This window comes from Colossoma macropomum, unplaced genomic scaffold (genome assembly GCF_904425465.1).
Source record: "Colossoma macropomum unplaced genomic scaffold, Colossoma_macropomum, whole genome shotgun sequence".
NCBI lineage: Eukaryota > Metazoa > Chordata > Actinopteri > Characiformes > Serrasalmidae > Colossoma > Colossoma macropomum.
Window position 1 is genome coordinate 25,602,221 of NW_023494810.1, and position 21,042 is coordinate 25,623,262.

The following is a 21,042-nucleotide window of genomic DNA, read 5'->3' on the forward strand; positions in this document are numbered from 1 at the left end:
GGTGGGTCCCTATCTAGAACCTTCCTTTGGTGGTATTTTGGTGGACTTTTTCTGACATTACAGCAAGTTACATAAGATCTCTTCTAAACTAACTGTGGGCTTATGGCAAACAAAATCTACCCATGTAAAAAGTTATAGAAATAAGCTTTTTGAAATTGAACATTTCTAATGTGGCCTTATGTAGAGTTAGATTATCAATCATTTATTTAATGTCTATTTAAAATTACTTTCAAACTGTGATAAATTGTACTAGCCCATAAATATAGACATGTGTGGTGTTATTAGGCTAATATTGTTATCTTCTTGTTCATTTTGTCCAGAAGGAACTGTGATTGATTTGCCTTGGTTGTACAAAGATAATTGCAAGTTGCCAGACAGGTTATGTTTGTGCACCATTTATATCTTACCATTGATGACTTTGTGCATGTGACTAGACTGTTCGCAGATCACTGCTGAAATTTCTGAGCTAATATTTTTTGTGTTTGACTTTGGAGATAGGTGTCCACTACTCTGTTGGGGTATTCGCTCTCTCAGATCTCACTAGCACATCTTTTAAATATCTAAAGCTTCACATTCAAAATACAAGGAGAATACAAATTCTAATTCACGTAAACTTTGGCTACTAGTTGCAGAAAGTTAAGTAGTTGCTAAGCAGCGACTGGAAGAGAAAATGATGTGGACATTTAGTGACAAAATATGCCTTTTTTCTATCTCTGTGCTGCTTGTATGTTTGTCCCCATAAAACCCATGGGATGATCTGGGCCTGCCAAGGGCTCATCTAATAAGCTTCACTTTAGCTTAAAAAGTAATGGAACAGCCCTTCAGCTGGCATTGGGGATTCCCAAGTGGATGTGGGCTTGTTAAAGCCCGTATTGAAACAGGCAGTTAGTTAAAGAGAAAACTGAATAATAAATAAAAAATAAAAAATAAAATAGCAACAACAACTTGCCATAATAACTGTATTATGATAGTCTTACAATGGTTTTGGGTGATAAAGGGAAAAACACTGGATCAGATGCTTCACTCTGGAACCAAACTAGCTGTGTTTGCACCTGTTACACCTGCAGCAGACTAATTTGGGGTCCATAAAACATAACAGCAAAGATAAAAACACTGGCACTCAATGGATCATTGTTGGAAGGTAGAATGTGTGTCACTACGAACATCCTTTGATAATCCTACAATGGTTTTCGGTGATTAAATTGACAGGAACACTGGGACAGAAGCATGATTTAGGAACTAAACTAGCGGGCTTTGCACCTGTTACACCTGCTGCACCTGCGCTGAGTTTGACTGAGGGAAATCACGTCTGACTTCTGTCGCACCTGTAATTTGAATCAAAATCATTAGGTAGCAGATCACAGATTCTTCTAACTTCACAGTTTTGGTAACTTTATAGGAGATTTTATTCACTTTATTCCGAATTTCACCAATATTTCTGTATAATAAATGCTTAAAAAGTAAACAAAGTCATTCAGCGTGGTTTGATCTGAAATGAGTCAGATTTTTTCCACAGTGGAGCTGATACGAACCAGATGTCTGAAGCGTTTAATGCCAGTGCATTAATATTTGTAGTTTGGTTTCCTTGGTCTGAACCAAAGCAGAAATTTATACTTTTTTCCATTTTAGTTCTGGTTCGCTGTCACATTTGCATTTTTGACATGAAACAAAAGATCTTAAACAATAGTCATATGGATAAAAAATCACAACTGATTGGGCAGATTTTATGATGTACATTTGGTGCCAGTAACTGCGTTGACGTCTTTTCTTGTGATATCCTACAGCAGGGGTGCCCAATCCTGGTCCTGGAGATCTACCTACCCTGTAGAGCTCAGATCCAACACATCTGGCTATAAAACACAGATTGGCCTTCATTTAACAGGATCAAGTGTGTTGGATCAGGGTTGAAGTTAAGCTCTGCAGAACTCCAGGACCGGGATTGGGCACTCTTGTTATATAGCAGTAAGCCACAAGAGCCCTGCATTACCATTGTTTTTCCATGTTGTGTAATGAAGTGAAATCACCGCACCACCTCTTGTGGATTATTGATTGTAAAATGCTGCAATCTTGGCGTATTAATATGTAATGTGATTGATGTGTGTGGTCAAACGTGTACGCCAAGCAATTTATAATGGATTTGAATGTTCCTCGTTATCATTTTAAAACTGAAACTCTAATATTTACCATTCAGAGCTCACAAAGAGATGATAAAACGTGTCCACGTGTCAGAACCGTATCAGAAATTCGCCTTTTGCAGGAACAAAGAAGGTATGCAGAGAACAGACAACAGATCAGTCTGCGTTTGGTCCATTTCAGTCCCACTAGGGCTCATTTTAATCAAACTCAACCTACCATGTTTGGACACACTGTAAAAGCTTACAGAAAGGTTTACTATATTGTTAGTATATTTTACAGAATTATTATGAATACACCGTCTTATGCCTGAACATTGATCTACAACAGGCTTGAGATCAAGTTTTGGCCTAAAATCCATTCATGGTGGAGAGCATCATAGTAAATAGTGCCCAATGTTAATAGTCCCCCAAAAAAACTATTCTTTTTAGAGGTACAGCTATTTTACCATTATCAACATTACATATAAAACCCCAGAAAACATATGTAGGTTCACTGGTCATTTTAGATAGCAGGTAAGGTAACAAGGTAGCACTTTATCAAAGGGCAGTGTTCATAAAGCTATACAACACCTATAAACATTTCATAACAATTGTCATAAACAATTACAAAGACTTATTGTAGACTTATTATTATAAACGTCAGTTGTCATAACACTTGCTGAGGAGAGACATCATTAAAAACAGACTTCATGACAGTAGATGTTTTTTTATAGTGGAATAAGTGTACATAGATGTTTATGTAGGTTTATGACAGTGATGAAAGGCTTATGTAGGTGTTATGCAGTCTTCTCACCATAAATAAAATGGTTATATTTGCTTTAATTATCATGACCCCTATAAAGAAATCTGATAAGATTATTAGTTTCAGTTCACATTAAATCACTCTGACTGACTTTGTTTGCATCTCAACGTTGGAATTATGCAGAAGTTGTGAAAAATCTTTTGCATCGTTCTTCATGAAATGTTGACAGAATGTCAACTGTGGCTGGTGTTTTCAATGCACGTCAGATCACCTGAAAGATTTGGCTTGTATTAATAACAGTGGCGGCCTCTAGAAACAAAAGGCCTATGTCCTTGCCTGCTTTAATACCATAATCCATTATAAACCCCAGTCCACTCAATGTATACGAATGGTCCTATTGATTTGTATTATTTTTCTCTGGACCATATGTTTACATTTGTTGCTCAGTGGCGTAGGTGCACGACCTACTCAGCACACAAAGGAAAGGAAAGTGTGGTTTTTAATGTGTTCCTCTGTGCTTCTGGGATTGCAGTTTTGGTCAATACTTATTTACGGGCTTGTCCATAAAATGGCATGATGGGGTGCACTTTTGACTTAGAAGGTCATTGTAACACAGTTGCATTGCAACCGAGGCAGTGCATTCTACTGTATAACTTACTGGAATGGACTGAATGTGGAATTGTGAAATAGCTTTTCTTCTGAAACAGTCTTCTATCATATTTATAAATGCTGTACTTTTGTTTTGTTAGACTATTCGAATAGTGGGTGGTTGTGAATTACATAAGATTTATACAACAGGTTTATGTCTGCAAATCTGACTATTTTGCAGTTCCTTTCAATGTCCAGAAGTGACCAAAATGTGGCAAAATGTAAGGGATATATTTTCTTTTTGCAAAATGAGACTACACAACTTTTCATCAAATTCAAATCAGAATATCTCTTCAACTTACAAACACAAATATGGAAGTTTTCTGCTTGTTTCAGTGTGCTATGAGTGAGAATGCTTTCATTATGCTTTCATTATCACCTTTTAAGTGTTAACGTTTCATAGTTAACACTACAACGTGCATGTGCAATGCCAGTTTATGCTTCACTAACCTCCCAGGTATTATTTATGCAATTGTTTTCTACATTTATCATACTATTAGATCTAAGTTAGGTCCATTAAGGCACTATACTTCCTTTTTTGTTGGTTAACCACTCCTGTTTTGCTTTGATATTGCACTTGGGATCACTTTCCTGCTGAAAGTTGAGGTTTCTCTCAAGCTTTAGCTGTTTAGCAGGCTGAAGCAGGTTGTCTTGTAGTATCTCCCTGTATTTTACATCATCCATCAGTCCTTCCGTTTAACAATATGCTCAGTCTCTGCTGAGGAAAAACATCTCCACAACATGATGCTGCCACCACCATGCTTCACTGTTGGAATAATGTTTTTTGAGGAATTGGCAGTGTTAGGTTTGTGTCACACATAGCGATTTGAATTTTGGCTATAAAGCTAAATTCTTGTCTCATCTGACCACCTCATTTTAGCTGGGTCACTCTGATGCTTTCTGGCAATCTCCAGATGTACTTTGACGTGATTTTTTCTTCAGTAATGATTTCTTTCTAGCAGCCCTCCTATACAGGTTAGTTGTATGCAGAGCTCATTGACCTGTACACCTTCGGTCCAGTCTTGGACACTGAACTCTGTAGCTCCTTCAAAGCAATCGTTGACCTTTCTGTGGCTTCCACAGAGTGGGTTGAGGGACATCCTTGTCTGGGCAGCACCTGGGTGGTTTGATACAGCTTCCATTTCACCACAGTTGATCCAACTGGCATATCTAAACACTATGCAAACATTCTTTTTTAGCCTTCTGCAACTTGCAGAATGCTCTTTGGTCTTCATTTTCACAGCTTTCCTTTAGGTTCACAGTCTGGCCAATGGTACTTTATTTTAATTACGGGGGTCTTTTGTCCAGAAAAAGTGAACTTTTTAATGATTCACAGGTAGAGGCCAGTTGGAAGCCAAATATGTCCACATTAGGGAAATATCTTTCATTTGTGTAAACTTGGAGCTTCCACAGCACAGGAGTTGAATACTTACACAAACAGCATGTTTCAGTTAGTAATATTAGACACACCATACTGTGTTACATGAAACCAATATCACTTAAATTCATTTTGAGCCTCATTTTTTAAAATTAAATACAACACAACACAAAATATGAAAGTATCACTTGTAGTTCACACAAAGCTGATGACTTTCAAGGGGCCTGAATACTTTTGCAAGGCACTCTCTGTCAATACAGTGTCATTTACTTAGTAAAACATCTTATCATCTTGGGATTATTGGCATAAGCTGTATTATTCCAATATTGCTTTTCTAAATATGTCATTTAGTGCTGATGCATGTGTTACAAAGTCTTTTCATAAGTAGTCTTCAAGTGAAGTATTACAGAATATTGAAACATTTATTGACATATAGCTCTCGGCCTGTCACAATTATTACATAATTGCCTAATTGCATTTATTGAAGATAATTGCAAGCTCTTAGGCTGACTACAATCGTTTTCCACTGCCCATTAGATTTGACAATAAAAGTAAGCTGCAACAAGCTAAATGTGATTGAGTTTGGTTGTAAATGAAAGATAGCAGTCAATTCTTTGACAAGCATCATGGAACATGATGCATAGGCAGAAATCTTTTTTGGGTAGGTCTGTGAAAAAATGGGTACACTAGTTTGGTAGATACAACTTCCAGTCGCACTCTGTCCCAGTTAAATAAAGGCACACTATAAATAAGTAAAAATTAAAGAGCTTAGCAGTAGGAGTTGGATATCTGCATGACATCATCCTAGACTAATCCGTACTGCTACAGTGGGTGGACCCGAAGAAAACATGAGAAAACGAGATAAAATCAGACAGCTGAGAAGTAAATAGACGAGGAAAAACAACAGACTTAAAAATGTAACCCTAATAATCAAAGTCATAAACATATTGTCCCCACTGGCCTAAAAAATGTTTATGGTCCATTCATATCTTGATCCAGATTTTTTTTGTCTTTGGATAAGTAGAAAACAACATACTCTATAGGACATAATCTTACTATTAAACATCCCCAGTTACATCTTGTAACTGCAACTGGAGCTACAAATTCCAACACTGGCGCATAGATAACAAATTGATGGCTTGAGGCAACAGCAGATAGTTGCTGTGCAGTGTTTGGAGGGCTGAGAAAAGAAGGTGGAGCTTGGCGCCGAGTGTAATGATTTAACTGGTCATAATACAGTGACAGCACTCACAGAAAACAATTTAGGTTTTCTTAAAATTGCTTAAAAAAATATTTAATTATTATTGTGTAGGCCTGTGATCCTACCTGTGGCTGCTCTCTTGCTTGTAAACAAAATGTTCTGACTTCTTACTGCTCAAACATGTTCAGAGGGCAGAACAAGTAATGCTTGTTTATTTGTTAGCTGTGTAGCTAGCTAATTCTAATATTGTTAGCATGCTTGCTAGCAAAAAGAACATTTTTTATTATATTTTCACTCTCAAGAAAAATGTGTTGCTTGACTTTACAGATGATTCTCTGTGTAACTGAAACATTTGTGTGAGACTGTGTGTGTGTATTAATTCAACAGTACTACCAGTGTTAGCTAGCAAGTAAACAAGTAAACATAGCCAGGAAGCAAAATGGTTAATAAGCCAATTTGGCAACTTTAATAAATGCATACAGTAAACAAGAAAAGACAATTATGTCATTAATCACAATTATTTACAAGACAATCATCAGCTAAAATGAGTATAAACCTGTAGTTCCAAACCTAGCCCTACAAAATTTGTATTTTGAATGTATAGCATCTGATTCATCTCACAAGTACAGCAAAAAAAAGCATAGAGCATGACTGGAATTGAAACCAACAATATCTCACATTTGAGTCCTTGCGTGTATTTCTTGAGAAAAATGACAAAAAAAAAAAAAACATCAAAAAGAGATGCCTTAGCATAACAATAACCATATTTTCTGTGGCTCTGTGTTTTTCAATAATAAAGAGTGCTGCACTCTGAATGTGTTCTCAGGTAAAGCCTGGGCCATGCGAGCATGTGTATGTGTGCGGTTTTCCGAATTAGTCTGCGGATTATTGTATCTGAGGGTAAACGCTGTATCAAACTCGTAGCGGCCTCCTGGATTTGGGCGATTACACGGCCGAGCAGCGGGCGGCACGCTCAAGGTTACAGATAAGGATTAAATGCGTGACCCCTGCGTGACCCGTGCCGCACACCTGCGTGAGCCGTCGCTCCAAAGGCCCACTCTGTGCGGCAGGAGGGGGGGACCGTGGAAAAACACATTAGATGACAAAGCTGATAAGCGATTACACGGGGGAGCAAGCGCTCTGTATCGCACAGCACCAGCACGCGGGCCTACCTGCGCTCACTCCCACACAAAAAAGCCATTATCAGAACCGACGTGGCATCGGATTGATAACACCAGCCATTAAGGACATGTAAATGATCATTAATTGGATCATTGCCGTGCGCACTAAACTAATTGCAGCATTCTAACTCTTAATTGCGGAATGCTTGGATTCCGTTTAGAATGTTAATGGCCGAGACAGCTGGTGCACACACGCTTTCTGTTCTATTTTTCTTCTTCTTTTTTTTTTTCATCCTTGCTTTTTGGAATGTCTTCCGGGATGGCGTCCAATACGCAGTCAGGGTTCCGGTGCGTGCCCAAATTTTGGTGCGCCTGTGTGTCAGTGTGTTCATGCGCATCCGAACGAGGGCGATTCTACACATGTGCCAGCGTGGGCGGGCCTGTGTGTGTGCTTGTGCGTTCCTATGCACCTGTGAGGGAGAGAGAGCGAGCGAGCCTCGGTGCCCCAGAGTGAAATGCTCTCTCATTATCTCTAGGCCGCAGCCTTGCTCCTCGACACTCCCCCTTCCCACCAGAAGACCCTCCAAGACACTTACACAAGCCTAATTTAACCCCATTACAATAATTCCAACGTACAAAAAACAGGCCCAGCCTCTTCCACTCATTACATATAATTAAATTGAGAGGAAATGGTTATGGTCATATGTCAGTTTATTCCACTGTATTTTTCCCCTTCATAGGGCAAATCCTGCAACTTCCCGCTTGCATTCTGAACCTGGCTGAAGATGATACATTCAGAGTGTCAGTTCACTCACGACGTCTGTGTGTACAGTACTGTGCAAAAGTCAGAGACCTTTCGTTTATTCCATTTACAGTCAATCAGTCAGTCAAGCGATCAGTCAGTCTTTGTTTAGACTCAGGGTACATTGAAGGTGACCCTCATTTACAGTGTAACTGAGCATCATACAAAAAACAAGGGACTGAAAAGAATAGATTTATGATATTAAAAGCATAGCAGTATTTTATGTAGTATGGTATTAAAAGTACAGCACAGTTTTAATAATTATTAAAACAGTATATAAAAATATTAAAACAGGATATAGGAGAAATATATTGGTGACATCTTGTATAAATAAATATAATGTGTGGCAATGACTTGTTAAGACATGGGAACAAGCTAAGTAAGTTGTGGCCATGACTTAGTAAGGCATGGGAATGAGATCTTAATGCATGGCCACAACTTAGTAAGACGTGGAAATGAGATCCTAATGCATGGCCATGACTTAGTTAGGCATGGGAACAAGATAATTAGGTTATGACCATGGCTAAGTAAGGCATGGGAATGAGATCCTCATGCGTGTCCACAGCTTAATAAGGCATGGGAGCAAGATAATTAAGTTGTGGCCGTGACTTAGTAAGGCATGGGAATGAGATCCTAATGCGTGGCCACAACTTAGTAAGACATGGGAACAAGATAATTAAGTTGTGGCCACAGCTTAGTAAGGCGTGGGAACGAGATCCTAATGCATGGCCACAACTTAGTAAGATGTGGGAATGAGATCCTAATGTGTGGCCACGACTTAGTAATTTTTGATCTCATTCCCACGCCTTATTAAGTCGTTGCCACGCATTAGAGTCTTGTTTCCCTGCGTTAATAAGGCGTGGCCATGCATTATTTTTATTTACATGGGATGTCACCTGCAGAGCTCTGTAAAAATAGGGAAGTTTAAGAGAAATAACAATAATGGTAAAACTAAACTTGAAGGGTGTCTACATAACATTTATAACATCTAACAAACACTTCATAACATTCATGAATGTTTAAATCAGCAGTCATAAAGCATACATGTTTTATATGATATTGATATGGACTACTATGTCTTTTTCCTGGGAGACATTTTTCAAAATAAAAGTCCTCTCTTTGAAAAACTATAATATTTTCAGCAAAAGGCCTCATTTCTGGACAGCCAAATTAAAAATGACCTGCTGTATCCCTTTGGTCATTAAGTGCTTTGACACATTTTGCCTATACTTTTAACTTCTTTTTAATTATTTGTTTCTTTTTTAACATTTGTATTTTGTACTTTATTATTATTTCCCCTCAGTATTCTGTCTTCTTTAAAATTCTGGTTTCTTAAGAATGAAGTCTTTCAAATTAGAACACTCTGAATGACTTTTTTTTTTACATCTTAATGACTTATGTAAAACTTTGAATAGTTGGTGTAATTCCCCTTTAAAAGCACAGTCACAAAAACAGCCTGTTTAATTCTAAGGGATAAAGACAGGTTGAAAAAGGGTCATGTAGAAATAGAATAGGGCTTTTTTTAGCACATAAACCCACACAAATGTCATAAATGAGCATCAGGGGAAATCTGAAGTGCAGGAAAATGGTAGGATCTGGGCTCTTTAAAGAGTGGATAAGAGATTTATCCACGCATGCCCAAAGTGGCAGGTTCCAGCAGCCGTTTTGTTGACTGGACAGGTTTTTCTCTGATCTGAGGGAAGATGGGCAGATGTGGTGCATTTTTTTTAGCCTATTGATCTGATCTGAGCTCTCCCAGTGAGCTTCCCCAAACGGCGGTGAAAAAGAGAGAGCGGCCCTCAGTCGATATGTTTGTCAGAGCAGGCGGAGAATATGAGGCCTCCCAAAGACTGCGAATCCCTTCACCACGTTATGGATTATTCTTTGTCTGAGACGCTGCCGTCTCTGATACTCTTTTTGTCATTGACGGGGCCCATCGAGACGCCTTAAAAATAGCCAGGCTTCTGTTTGTTTGTCTCAGCGCGTCTACAGTATGCTCTGGAACTGTTGTCTTGGCCGAGCCGAGGCACAGTCCTTCCTCATTAATGCGATCTCGGGCGTTTTTCTGCCTTTCTTTCAAGTCCAGTCACAATCTAAAGTGAAGTGTTTATGGCTCTTTGCTCCAACAAGTCAGGGACTTTTTCTTCTTTTTCTTGATGGAAAACGGAAAATAAACTGTAAATAAACTGTAGTTTAAAGGCTGTGAAAAAGTATTCACCCCCGATGTCCTCTATTTTTGCCTATTTGTCAAGATGGTTTTTAGATCCTTATACAAAATGTTATATAAAACAACGAGAACATGAGAAACACAAAACACCTTTTGTGAAAAAGTAATTGCACCCTAAACTTAACAGCAGGTTGCACCCAATGTGCAAAATACCCCCTGGTATTTGGGGGGGGGGTCCCATGTTGTCTTGCTAATCCAGCGTTGGCTGGCTGCTCATGTGCCATAGCGGTGCTGAGGCTTCAGTGACAACAAAATGTTTGGTTTAATAATTCTATATTCTGGAAATGCTCTTTTCCAGTTTGGTTACGTGCTCTTCCACACGTTATTGGGGTCTTACACATCATCTTTTTCGTCTTTGGTTTGAGAAATGAGTAACAATTCACTCTTTACACCAATATCTCTGGAAAATTGGAGAAATGTTCAGATTTACAAATATTCTAAAGCATATTGTAAAGTTTTTCAGAGGCATCCCAGGCATAGTTATAGTTGTAGGCTTTGAAGGACCAACTGGATGAGTCATTTTGCAACAGCAAATAGTAGGTGAACAGTAGGTGAAGCAGCTACACTATGACAACATAATGTCATAAGTTTATTTCCAGGGATCCCTGATTTTGGGACATTCAGAGGTTAATCAGGGGATCCTGGACCCCCCCCAGGACACCCTACATCACGCACCTGGGTTTTGCCATCTTTAGCAGCAACAACTGCAACTAAGCACTTGTAATGAATGTAGGTCATTCTTTTATATTGCCTTGGATGAATTTTGGCCCACTCTTCTTGGCAGATTTGCTTTAATTCAGCCACTCTGGAGGGCTTTGGAGTATGAACTTTCCATTTAAGGTCCTGCCACAACATCAAAATTATGTTCAAGTCACAACTTTGACTCAGCCAGTCCAAAACATTAATTTAGCTTCTTTTGAGCTGTTCTGAGGTGAACTTGCTCTTGTACTCAGATTGTTGTTTTGCCATGTAACCCAATTGCGCTTGAGCTTCAGATCACGGACTGATGACCAGATATTCTCCTGCAGGATGTTCTGATAGAAAACAGAATTCATGGTTCGATCAGTTATGGCAGGTAACCCAGGCCCTGGAGCAGCAAAGCATTCCCACACCACCACACTACCACCACCAGGGGGGCACTTACTTTTCCACATAGGGCCAGCTGGTGTTGGATAACTTTTTTCTTTCAATAACTGATGTGATTGTTTAAAAAGTATATTTTGTGCTTTTATTTTTAATTTAAAACAAAAATCAGTAGGAGGGTAAATACTTTTGCACATTTGATATACTGCTTGATATACTGTGTAAACACTATTAATTATTTGTCATGGTTGTGATGTCACAACCATGAACACGTTTCCATATGTCCACCCATTCAGCCAACAGCAGTTTAATAATAAGTAATAGGAACAAAGATGTTTTGAATTAAAATGGTGACTATCGAATAAAAATGTACATTAAAACTTGAACACATTGAGGTGGATACATGCTTTGTGGATAAAAAGAAATGCGATAAATTACAAAGGAAATGCGATTGTAAAATAAACAATGCAAATGCAAATAGAACGAAGTCATATGATTGATCACGTTTGTGCTTTTGTCCAGCAGTAGTTCATTGAAAAAGCAGTGTAGGCTGAAACGCTCCTTATAATTTCAGTGCAAATGGACGGGACTAAACTGCTGTTCGCTGAATAGGCGGATATGTGTAAATGTATTGGTTTTTGTGACCTCACAAAGAATTATTTTAAAATTGAGCTGTTCTTGCAGCTTAGTTTCCTTATATAGACTGTATGGAGTGGGGAGTGAATGATATGTAATGAGATTTTATCTGGGTTATATACTAAAATAGGCTATTATATAAAAAAAAAAACGAGGGGAATTTAGTTTTCCATGATATGGGCCCTTTAAAGAAATAACATAACAGTGTCAAAACAATAGTAAAGGATAGTTCCTGTGACTGAGGTTACATTTATCAGTGCATTTTGTTTCTGTGCTCTTGTTGTATAAACTATAGCTATACAATTAAACAAAGTACAGCGAGAAGCTGCTCAACAACAATGATTTCTCTGTCCATATCTCTGAGAAGTGTCTCTCTTGTAGAGCCGATGGAAATGCTGCAACTGATTTTTTTTTTTAGTTATTTGCTTGAAAATGTGACAGGTAGATGGAAACCCGGCTACTGTTACTGTCTCTCTCTAAATTTTTGTGTTGTTGAATCTGAACAACAATATTTTAGTAGTTTAACTTTATTGGCATGTGTTAAATCTCTCTCTCTCTCTCTCTCTCTCTCCTTCTTTCTCCCTTTCTCCCTTTATCTTTCTATCTCTCTTGTTCTTTCTCGTTCTTTTTTTTCTCTGCTTCTTCTCTCTCTCCCTCCCTCTTTCTCTCTCTTGCTCCTTTTCTCTTTCTTTTTTCTCTGTTCTCTCTCTTTCTCTTTCCCTCTTTCTCTCTTTCTCTCTCTCTCCCTCCCTCCCTCTCTCTCTTTCTCCCTCTCTCTCCCCCCTCTTGCTCGCTCTTTTTCTCTCTTTTTTCTCACTTTCTTCTCTCTCTCTCTTTCTCGTTCTCTCTCCCTCTTTCTCTTTCTCCCTCTCTCCCTTTCTCTCCCTCTTTTCTTTCTTTTTCTCTCTGCCTCTCTCTCTCTCGCACTTTGTCTTTCTTTTCTCTCTCTCGCTCTGTCCGTCTTTCTTTTCTCTCTCTCTCTTTCTCTCCCTCCCTCTTTCTCTCTCTCTCTTTCTCTCTCTCCCTTTTCTCTCACTCTTTTCTTTCTTTTTCTCTTTCTTTTCTCTCTCTTTTTCTCTCTGTCCTTCTTTCTCTTTCTCTCACTCTCTCTCCCTCTTTCTCTCTTTCTCTCTCCTTCTCCCCCTCCCCTCTTTCTCTCTCTCTCTCAGAGCTATGGCTACAATCCGCTTTGGGCAGCATGTCATAAAGGCCACGTCTGTGTTCCTGCAAACAGAACTGTCCTTTGCTCTGGTCAACCGGAAGCCTGTGGTTCCTGGTCGTATCCTTTTAATGACCCCACCATTTCCTGACATGTTAGTGACCAGATGAGAGACAGTGTTCAAGAACAGGTAGGATGATAATCTCTCTCTCTCTCTCGCTCTCTCTCTCTCTCTCCCTCTCTTATATACACACAGACAAACATGCGGTATCTGTCTCCCTGTCTGTCTGGCCCCCTCTGTTTGCTCAGGAGCATGGTGTGCTCAGCAGAGCGGCGTTGTGGTTGCCCGCCGTTGCTCAGCAACAGTTTGCTCTTGGTTAAGTTTGGGTTGACCTTCAGGTAGGGCCACATAAACAGATGTTTACAGCATGACCCCATAGGAGAGAAGTTCTTGGGGAAAAAAAGGAAGCATTGAACTAGAAAAATACAGCAGAACGAGGCGTCTGATTGGTTAAAAGTTCTGTTTCTCCTGCCTTTGACAACTCAAACCCGAACGCCCTGCAAGTATTGGCAGCAAACTGAAAGAAAAGTAAAGAAAAGCGCTCTGAATCATCATCAGTTGTACCTTCACCTCTCGCAATTCACTTTCTTTTCCGAAACAGAATATTTTTTTTTTCTTCCAGTTTTGTCTATTAATCTTATTGCTTAGCGTGCGAACACAAGCCTTCGCATATATTTGCATGATTTCCATCGCTGATTTGTTTGAATAATGCGCTCACTCTCTTTTTGGAATGATAATAAGTCCTTGGCTTTGTACGAACGATCTTCAAGTGCTGTTCTGGCTTACGTAACCCCTCCATGTTTAGATTAAGTGCATATGGAAATAGATTTCTCACTGTATTACAGGGCATCGCTGCGCACTCCTAAAGGCTTGAGAGGGAGCAGTGTTCTGCAGCAATAAGGAATACATTAGCATCCTTTAATCACAACTGTGGGGAGCTGAGTTCGAGAATAATGCTGGCTTGAGAAGTCTTTTGGCAAAATTCATGATCATTTGGGAGCTAAAGGTCACGAACGCATGTGCCGGTGCTGGATGTACATCAGCAAGTGTGTGATATATGATGAAGTTATATGGAGGGAAAGTTTGCAAACTTCTACAAAGTTCTGTTGGAGAAAGAAATGAATAAAAGTGTAGGAGTGGGTGCATATCAGCTTAACTCACACGTAGTTTCTGCTCATCACTAACATGTAGTCAGGGGTTGGGTGGTAGAGGATGGCCAGGTTTCGTGGAGGAGGCCTAGTTTTTTTTTTTGTTTTTGTTTTATTTTTTATTTTCTTTGTGAATCGAAAGCAAATAACATTGAAATAGCCCTTAAAAATGACCTTCACGTTCAGACATTTTAAATCGACCAATAAATACTTCAATAAGGTTCATTTCCAGCATTAAAAATAACAAGACACTTATGAAAACAACTGCCATTGCAAATGGAAATGCTAAACTACCTCATATAAGATGTTATTTATGCCAGGGGTTCTAAACCTTTTCCAACCCAAGGCTCACCTTTGTATAACTACAAAGCATAGCGGCCCACGGGAAAACTAAAATCAGCTTTTTTGAATACACCTTTATTTGCCTTTTCTTAAATGCTGACACTGAAGAACAAGGGCCTGAAAAAGATCAGATCGGCCATTCTGGTTGTCAGTAGGTTTGCAATATTTGCAGGTATGTTTACAAAAAAACACAAAACTTGTTTTGGTGATGTTACAAAACATGGTTGTGGTGATGTTACAAAAAGAGGAAAAAAGAAAAAAGAATAAAAATGTACAGTGTAGATGTGGAGTGTGATTTAAAGCTTCAGTCTATCGCGTTTTCACTGAAAATACTCCACTGGCTTCCCCAAAGAGTAACTGTTTGTTCTCGAGGTGTCTCTTCAGGTTTGAGGGTTTTTGTTATTCATTTGAAATAGCCAAACCTCACCTCATTCACTGGACTCTTGGATTAGCATCATCACAACCAACAATAATGATAAATCTTACTTGATGGCTGCTTCCTTGTCATTGGTTTATCAGTTTGAGTTTAACCACTCAGGTCGCTGATGATTGGCCACATATACGCTCCGCGATCCATGAGTTGAACTCAAACGCATCTCTTCTCTATTATTTGGTGGCTCGTCTATTGTTTTTAACAGCAGCTTGTGCTCAGCGTCTAAAGAGTCACAGTTGTTGTGCTGACTCTACAGCGCCGTCGTGCCTCTAGAAGAGAAGGACAGCCAGCTCTGTTGATGAATTCCCTCGTTTGATCACAGACCGTGTTTCCATCAGCAGTGAACCATACAGGGTACGGTTTGAACTGGACTGAGACCCGCAGTTTTTGCTGGACCGGTTCAGCTGTTTCATGCAGACCCAAATACGGGTGAAGTGTTCACACATGTCAAAATGGAGCGAACTAAAGAAAAAGGTTTGATAAATCCACACCAAACAAAGCGCCCTGAGACGCTTCTCCATCTCTGGCAAGCTGTCTGCATCGCATGTCTGCAGCTGCGTTGTTTCAGACTGATGACGTTTAATTAGCCCACTACTCAATGTTTTTATTTGTACATCTCTATTAATATTTATATTGGTTACAATGTGAAAAATGTTTATTCTTAGGTTTTTAATTATTAAGTTAATCTTTTTTCTGCTTATCTTTTTATAACTTACAGTGACGTTATCAGCCCGAATTACTGCCTCCCTCTGATTACAAGCCCACTGACCACTAGAGGGTGTTTCACGGCCCACTGATGGTCCACAGCCCACAGGTTAAGAAACCTTGATCTAGACTGTCAAGCTTGTCAGTGTCCAGTATGTTTGACCTTAGTTAGAAACCTAGCTGGCTCACAATGAACGGCTAATAACAGGTTAGTTAGCTCAGTATCAGTGCTTACATTTGAGTCACGTTAACTAACATGCTAAGTTATCATAGACATTGTAAACTGAGAACACTGACTGAAATTTTCGAACTGCATAAATTGCCATGACTAATAATTTTTGTTTTATATACAGTAGTTATTCTACAACTTATTCAAAGCAGATTTCAATACTCCAAACTAGACAGTAAAAGGTGCTTTTAGATGTCATCTTTAATATTTTAAGTATTTTTGCAAAAATTGTAAAATGTATAGAATTTTTTTATCAAGTTATCTGCCTTGAGAAGGAATAGCCACTTCTGACCTTATGGATATTAAATCTATTATTAATTCATCCAGTCATTTTAGAAATATCTACAGCTCTGTTCATTATTCTGGGCAATCTAACATTTATTTATTTATTTAAAGGTTGCTAGAATTTATCTACAATCATACATTTTTGCACAAATTGCACAGAACTAGCTTATTAAGATAAATTTATCAATTTTATTTCTAGTTTTATGTAAATGAACAGAGTGATTCCCAACTTTTGAATAGTAATGATGCTGCTGGTCATGAGCAACATGTCACTAAAACACAGCATCATGGAAGCTTTGCACTTTGCAGATCGTGTTGCACTGCTTCTGGCAGAGCTAAATGACAAGCAGTTTAAAACTAAACGCATGCAGAAATGAGAACTAGCCAATAGAATACAACCACATTCCTAAAAAAAGTAGCGATGGACGATACCAAACCACCAGCATTTACAGTTAGCTTCAGTAAAGGGGCACCCATGTTGGCCAATCAAAATTTTGGGATTGCCGGTACCACCTCAGCCACCCCCACCCAAATCATGCCACTGGTCTCCATGCTGTTCTAGTTATTGTCTTCATGCTAATTCACTGGCAACTCTATGTATTAGTAAAGCTGTGTCTACCTACTGTTTCAGTAATCCAGCAGGTCCAGTTTTTCTATGAGTCTCCATGTTGTTTCATCTCCATGTGCTGCTCTAAGTAGGGGTATAACTGCACTGTTGCCAGATGGCCAGCACCATGTTGTTTCAGTGCTAATTCAGTGGTGGCTAGCTAATATCTGGAGAAAGCTATTGTATCAGTTTCAGTAGTCCCTTATGTATGAGTGGATACCAGGTAACCTCCTGCTATCTCAGGAGGTGCTGCATGTATGAGTAGAACTGAACAGTTTCCATGCTTTTTTTTTTGGCCTTGTTGTGATACCTGCACTTGGCTTAGCGTGTAGCGGCTCTGATGAAATCCGCCTCTTTGTTTACGTACCTGCACCGAGAGCAGTTTGGAATTGGAGACGTCACGCGGCAAAGATCTTAGTGCCCTTGGCAGCTGTCAAACAGCAGGATAGCTCCTGAAGAACAGGCTCAGGGGCAGAGGGAGGGAGTTCCTCAGGGAGGAGAGAAAATCTGACCGGCTTTGGACAGCACAGTTTGAGTTGGTTTTAGTGCATCTCAACAGAGTCCGAGCCCATAGTGACTGCTGGAAATGTTGGTTAGAGTCTAATTCCCTTTCTGCTTAGCCTGCTTAGTCTACTTCTCTTTTTTCAGTCTCTGTCATTCATATATATATATATATATATATATATATATATATATATGAATGACAGAATATATATATACATATATATATATATACACACACACACACACACACACATATTCTCCTTTCTTTTCTTATCTTGGCTACAGTCCAATAAAAAAGTGAACACCCCTGGTGAAATTACATAGAACATAAAATATAAACATAGGCCGCAGTTTATTATTTTTTATTTTTTCCAGAATGTTAATGGGCTAATGGGTTAATTCATTAAAATGTGCAGAAGTGTGTCTCTGTACAGGATGTGCTACTTTTTTTTTCCACCTAGAAAAGCATCAAAACACTTTTTTATTTCAATGGATAATTGCCTTTCAGTGTAAATAACTGAGCTCACGTTTTTAAATATTATATACTTTTCACATAATTTTATCTCTTTAAATAAAAATTGTGAACGAGAAACTTGAAGATAGCTCACCTAATGCAAGATTTGAAGTGGGATAAAAACACTGATGCAAACATAAAGGATTATTGCATTTACTGGCATATACCACGGCTTATGACAGCAATATAAGCAGTTTGTACAATAAGCACTTTCAGTGTCTTTCGGCCAGCAGCAAAAAGATGATAACTTACTACTATCTACTGTCTTGTTAAAAATGGCGATACTTCAAGAAATTGTCACAATACAAGTCACAATATTTATTTTTTCATCTCATCTATCAGTTGGAACTGAGAAAAAGGGAAACAGCAGTGCTACATTTTTAAAAATATTATTAAAAACTGTAAACACAATGATTTGTATTCAGTATTTGGCATACTATGTTGCACCAAAACCAGTTAAACTGGACTACTTTTACTCCCTTTATCATGAAACGTGCAGTTGGTCAGTGTTCTAAGTTACAAGTCCTGATGTTATGTTTAGAAAAGCATATTGTATTGTATTGTGACATAATTTATCATGATGACGATATGTATTGTCATATTGTCCAACCCTACTATCTAGCTAACGTCTTGCTTATTTAACCCAATGAGGTAGCTAGGTTGCTGGAATCAACATGGGGTAACACTTTCAATGAAAACCATGTCGACATCTATGAACACATACATAACATGCTATAATGCGTTCATAAGGCATTATAAACATGGCTGTAAATATTTATAAAATATGCATTATATTTCATAGGCATGTTTATTACGCATTATGAATTATAAACATAATGTATGTGCATAGATACAAGTATAGTTCATAAAACGTTGTTAGTACCAAAGAAAACTTGTGCATAATTAACAAACCTGCCTAGTCATTAAAAATACTGTAAACTGTGCTATGAATTTTTCTCATCTGGAATAGAATAATAGCTCATAGTTACTTTTAATGTGTCATAAAATGTCAAAAGTGACAGAATTTCAATGCTTGTCGTAATGGGTATGCATTAGTATTGATAAACACTTGATATTTTAACCTAATTATAAGTATTTGTAAGGTAAAGGTAAACATATTTTAGTAAAGTTTAATTAAGCCATGATATTTTCTATATTATATTTTTATATATTTCTAAAAATTCTATATTTATTTGTCTTTAAGGGTGGGCCTTTTGGGCAAAATATTAAAAAAATGACTATATATATATATATATATATATATATATATATATATATATATATATATATATATAATGCATATATATAACAATTCTATATTATATATAAAACAATTTAGATGCTGTACTGTGTCATATAATGGCAAATACATAGCTAATAATGCTGTCTGAAGTCTGCCTCTATTAGAAATAAAGGTTCTGTGCAGGTACGTTTTCATTCATCAGGGTACAAACAATGTTTGGCTACAAACAATGTCCCTCGAAGGTACAACCATGGTTTTAAGGTGTATAGCTGTGTGCCTTAAATAGGTTTTCTCAGGTGAAAAGTATGTATCTGCACCGTTCCATAACCTAATGTTTTAAAACAGAACAATAAAATAAAAGCCTGGAGACGAGACGGAGTGTGTGGAGTCAGTACAACCTACAAAATAAAATTTCAGTGGATTAATGTACACATATGTTCCCTGACTAAAGGTACTCAGATGTACCCTTGAGGGTCCCACTCAAGTGACAAGAGGTTCAGTTGTGAGTACCTTCGTCAAAATGTAAACAAAGTCATTCAAAATGGTTTGATGTTCCATTCTTGAGAAACTTACTGGGTCAGAATTGTTCACAGTGGTGGTGATAGGAACCAGACGTCTGACGAGTTTAACGCCTCTAAAAGCTCCCTCTCAGAAAGTTATTACAGTAGTGGTTGTGGATGTGCTGCCTGATGGCTGAAACAATTTCACTATAGTTTTCCAGAATGCTTTTGGCCTAAAATGTATTTTTAAAACCTATTCATAGTGAAGGGATACATGCAAGTGTTTGTAAGGTAGCTAGTTCCCTAAAAACATACTACTATTAACATTACATATAAAAGCTCAAAAGAAGACACATATAGGCATGCTGGTCATTTTGGATCATAAATAAAATGGCCTTTTTTTCATTGTGACGCTTGATTCTTATAACCACCACTGTATCAAACCACTCTGAATGACTTTCAGACAGTAAGAGGACTGTTACAGGACTCTTTCCACTCCTCCCTATTCCACCCTTTCCTTCCCACTTGACATTGGTCTCCTTATCCCTCTCTCATGCTTTCGAGGCCCCGATCTCCCCAAGTCCCATCTCCAGATCCTCTACATCCAGCTTACGCCACTACACAACACACTGGGCCACTGTGCTATGAACTCTGAGTCTTAACTTCCTCTCCTGTTCCCTCAAGCTTGGCCAGATTCCTGCTGTTCTTCTCTGACCAAGGTTAACTTTTCAATTTCAATTCATGATGTCTACAAGTTTGTTTCTGGCATGGAACCAGGGCTATGCTTTTATACTGTTATACAGTATGAACCCTACCAGAGAACTGAGCGTGAGTGCTAATCCGTCCAAAGCCACAGTGCCAGAGGTCAACCCCTCATATATTTCCAGAACATGGCCATTTGAACAGCATCTATATTCAGCAACATCTTGACTATGCTATTGCCTTTGCTGGAGCGAGAGAGCGGTTGTCTCATATAGGTGATACATAGGCTGGTAAAGCGTTCCGATGGGGGTTTTATAGTGTTTACTTAAGCGCTCTCTGGCTGCGCGGATCTCATAATGGATTTGTGGGTAAATTAACAAGATGAATAGACACTTATTGTCAGAGGAATCTGACTGTTGATTACCGTTTCTTTGAAGCAAGTATATGAATGTTGCGTACCAACAGCGCAGAGGAATTGTGTACAGAGGCTTTCCCTGTAACCGCCGTGTTGTGATAATGGATTTCTTCCTTTATTCTACGTTGATGCCCTCAGTCCTGACTTATTCCTCTGCTGTACCTTAGCACACGCGCTTGTATTGCTATCTTTGTGGGGTTTTCTACTGACTTCTGTATTACT

The 21,042-nt window shown here is 38.5% G+C and overlaps 1 protein-coding gene across 3 annotated transcripts in view; it reads left to right on the forward strand.

Moving 5' to 3' along the window:
- Positions 1-21,042, forward strand: part of fhit (fragile histidine triad diadenosine triphosphatase) — a 413,951-nt gene that overhangs the window by 116,333 nt on the left and 276,576 nt on the right. For all 3 annotated transcript variants that reach the window (XM_036560040.1, XM_036560039.1, XM_036560038.1), the window contains one exon: positions 13,143-13,252. In XM_036560040.1, coding sequence (XP_036415933.1) covers positions 13,147-13,252 — 106 coding nt within the window. In that variant the 5' untranslated portion in view covers positions 13,143-13,146. The remainder of the gene's footprint in view (positions 1-13,142; positions 13,253-21,042) is intronic.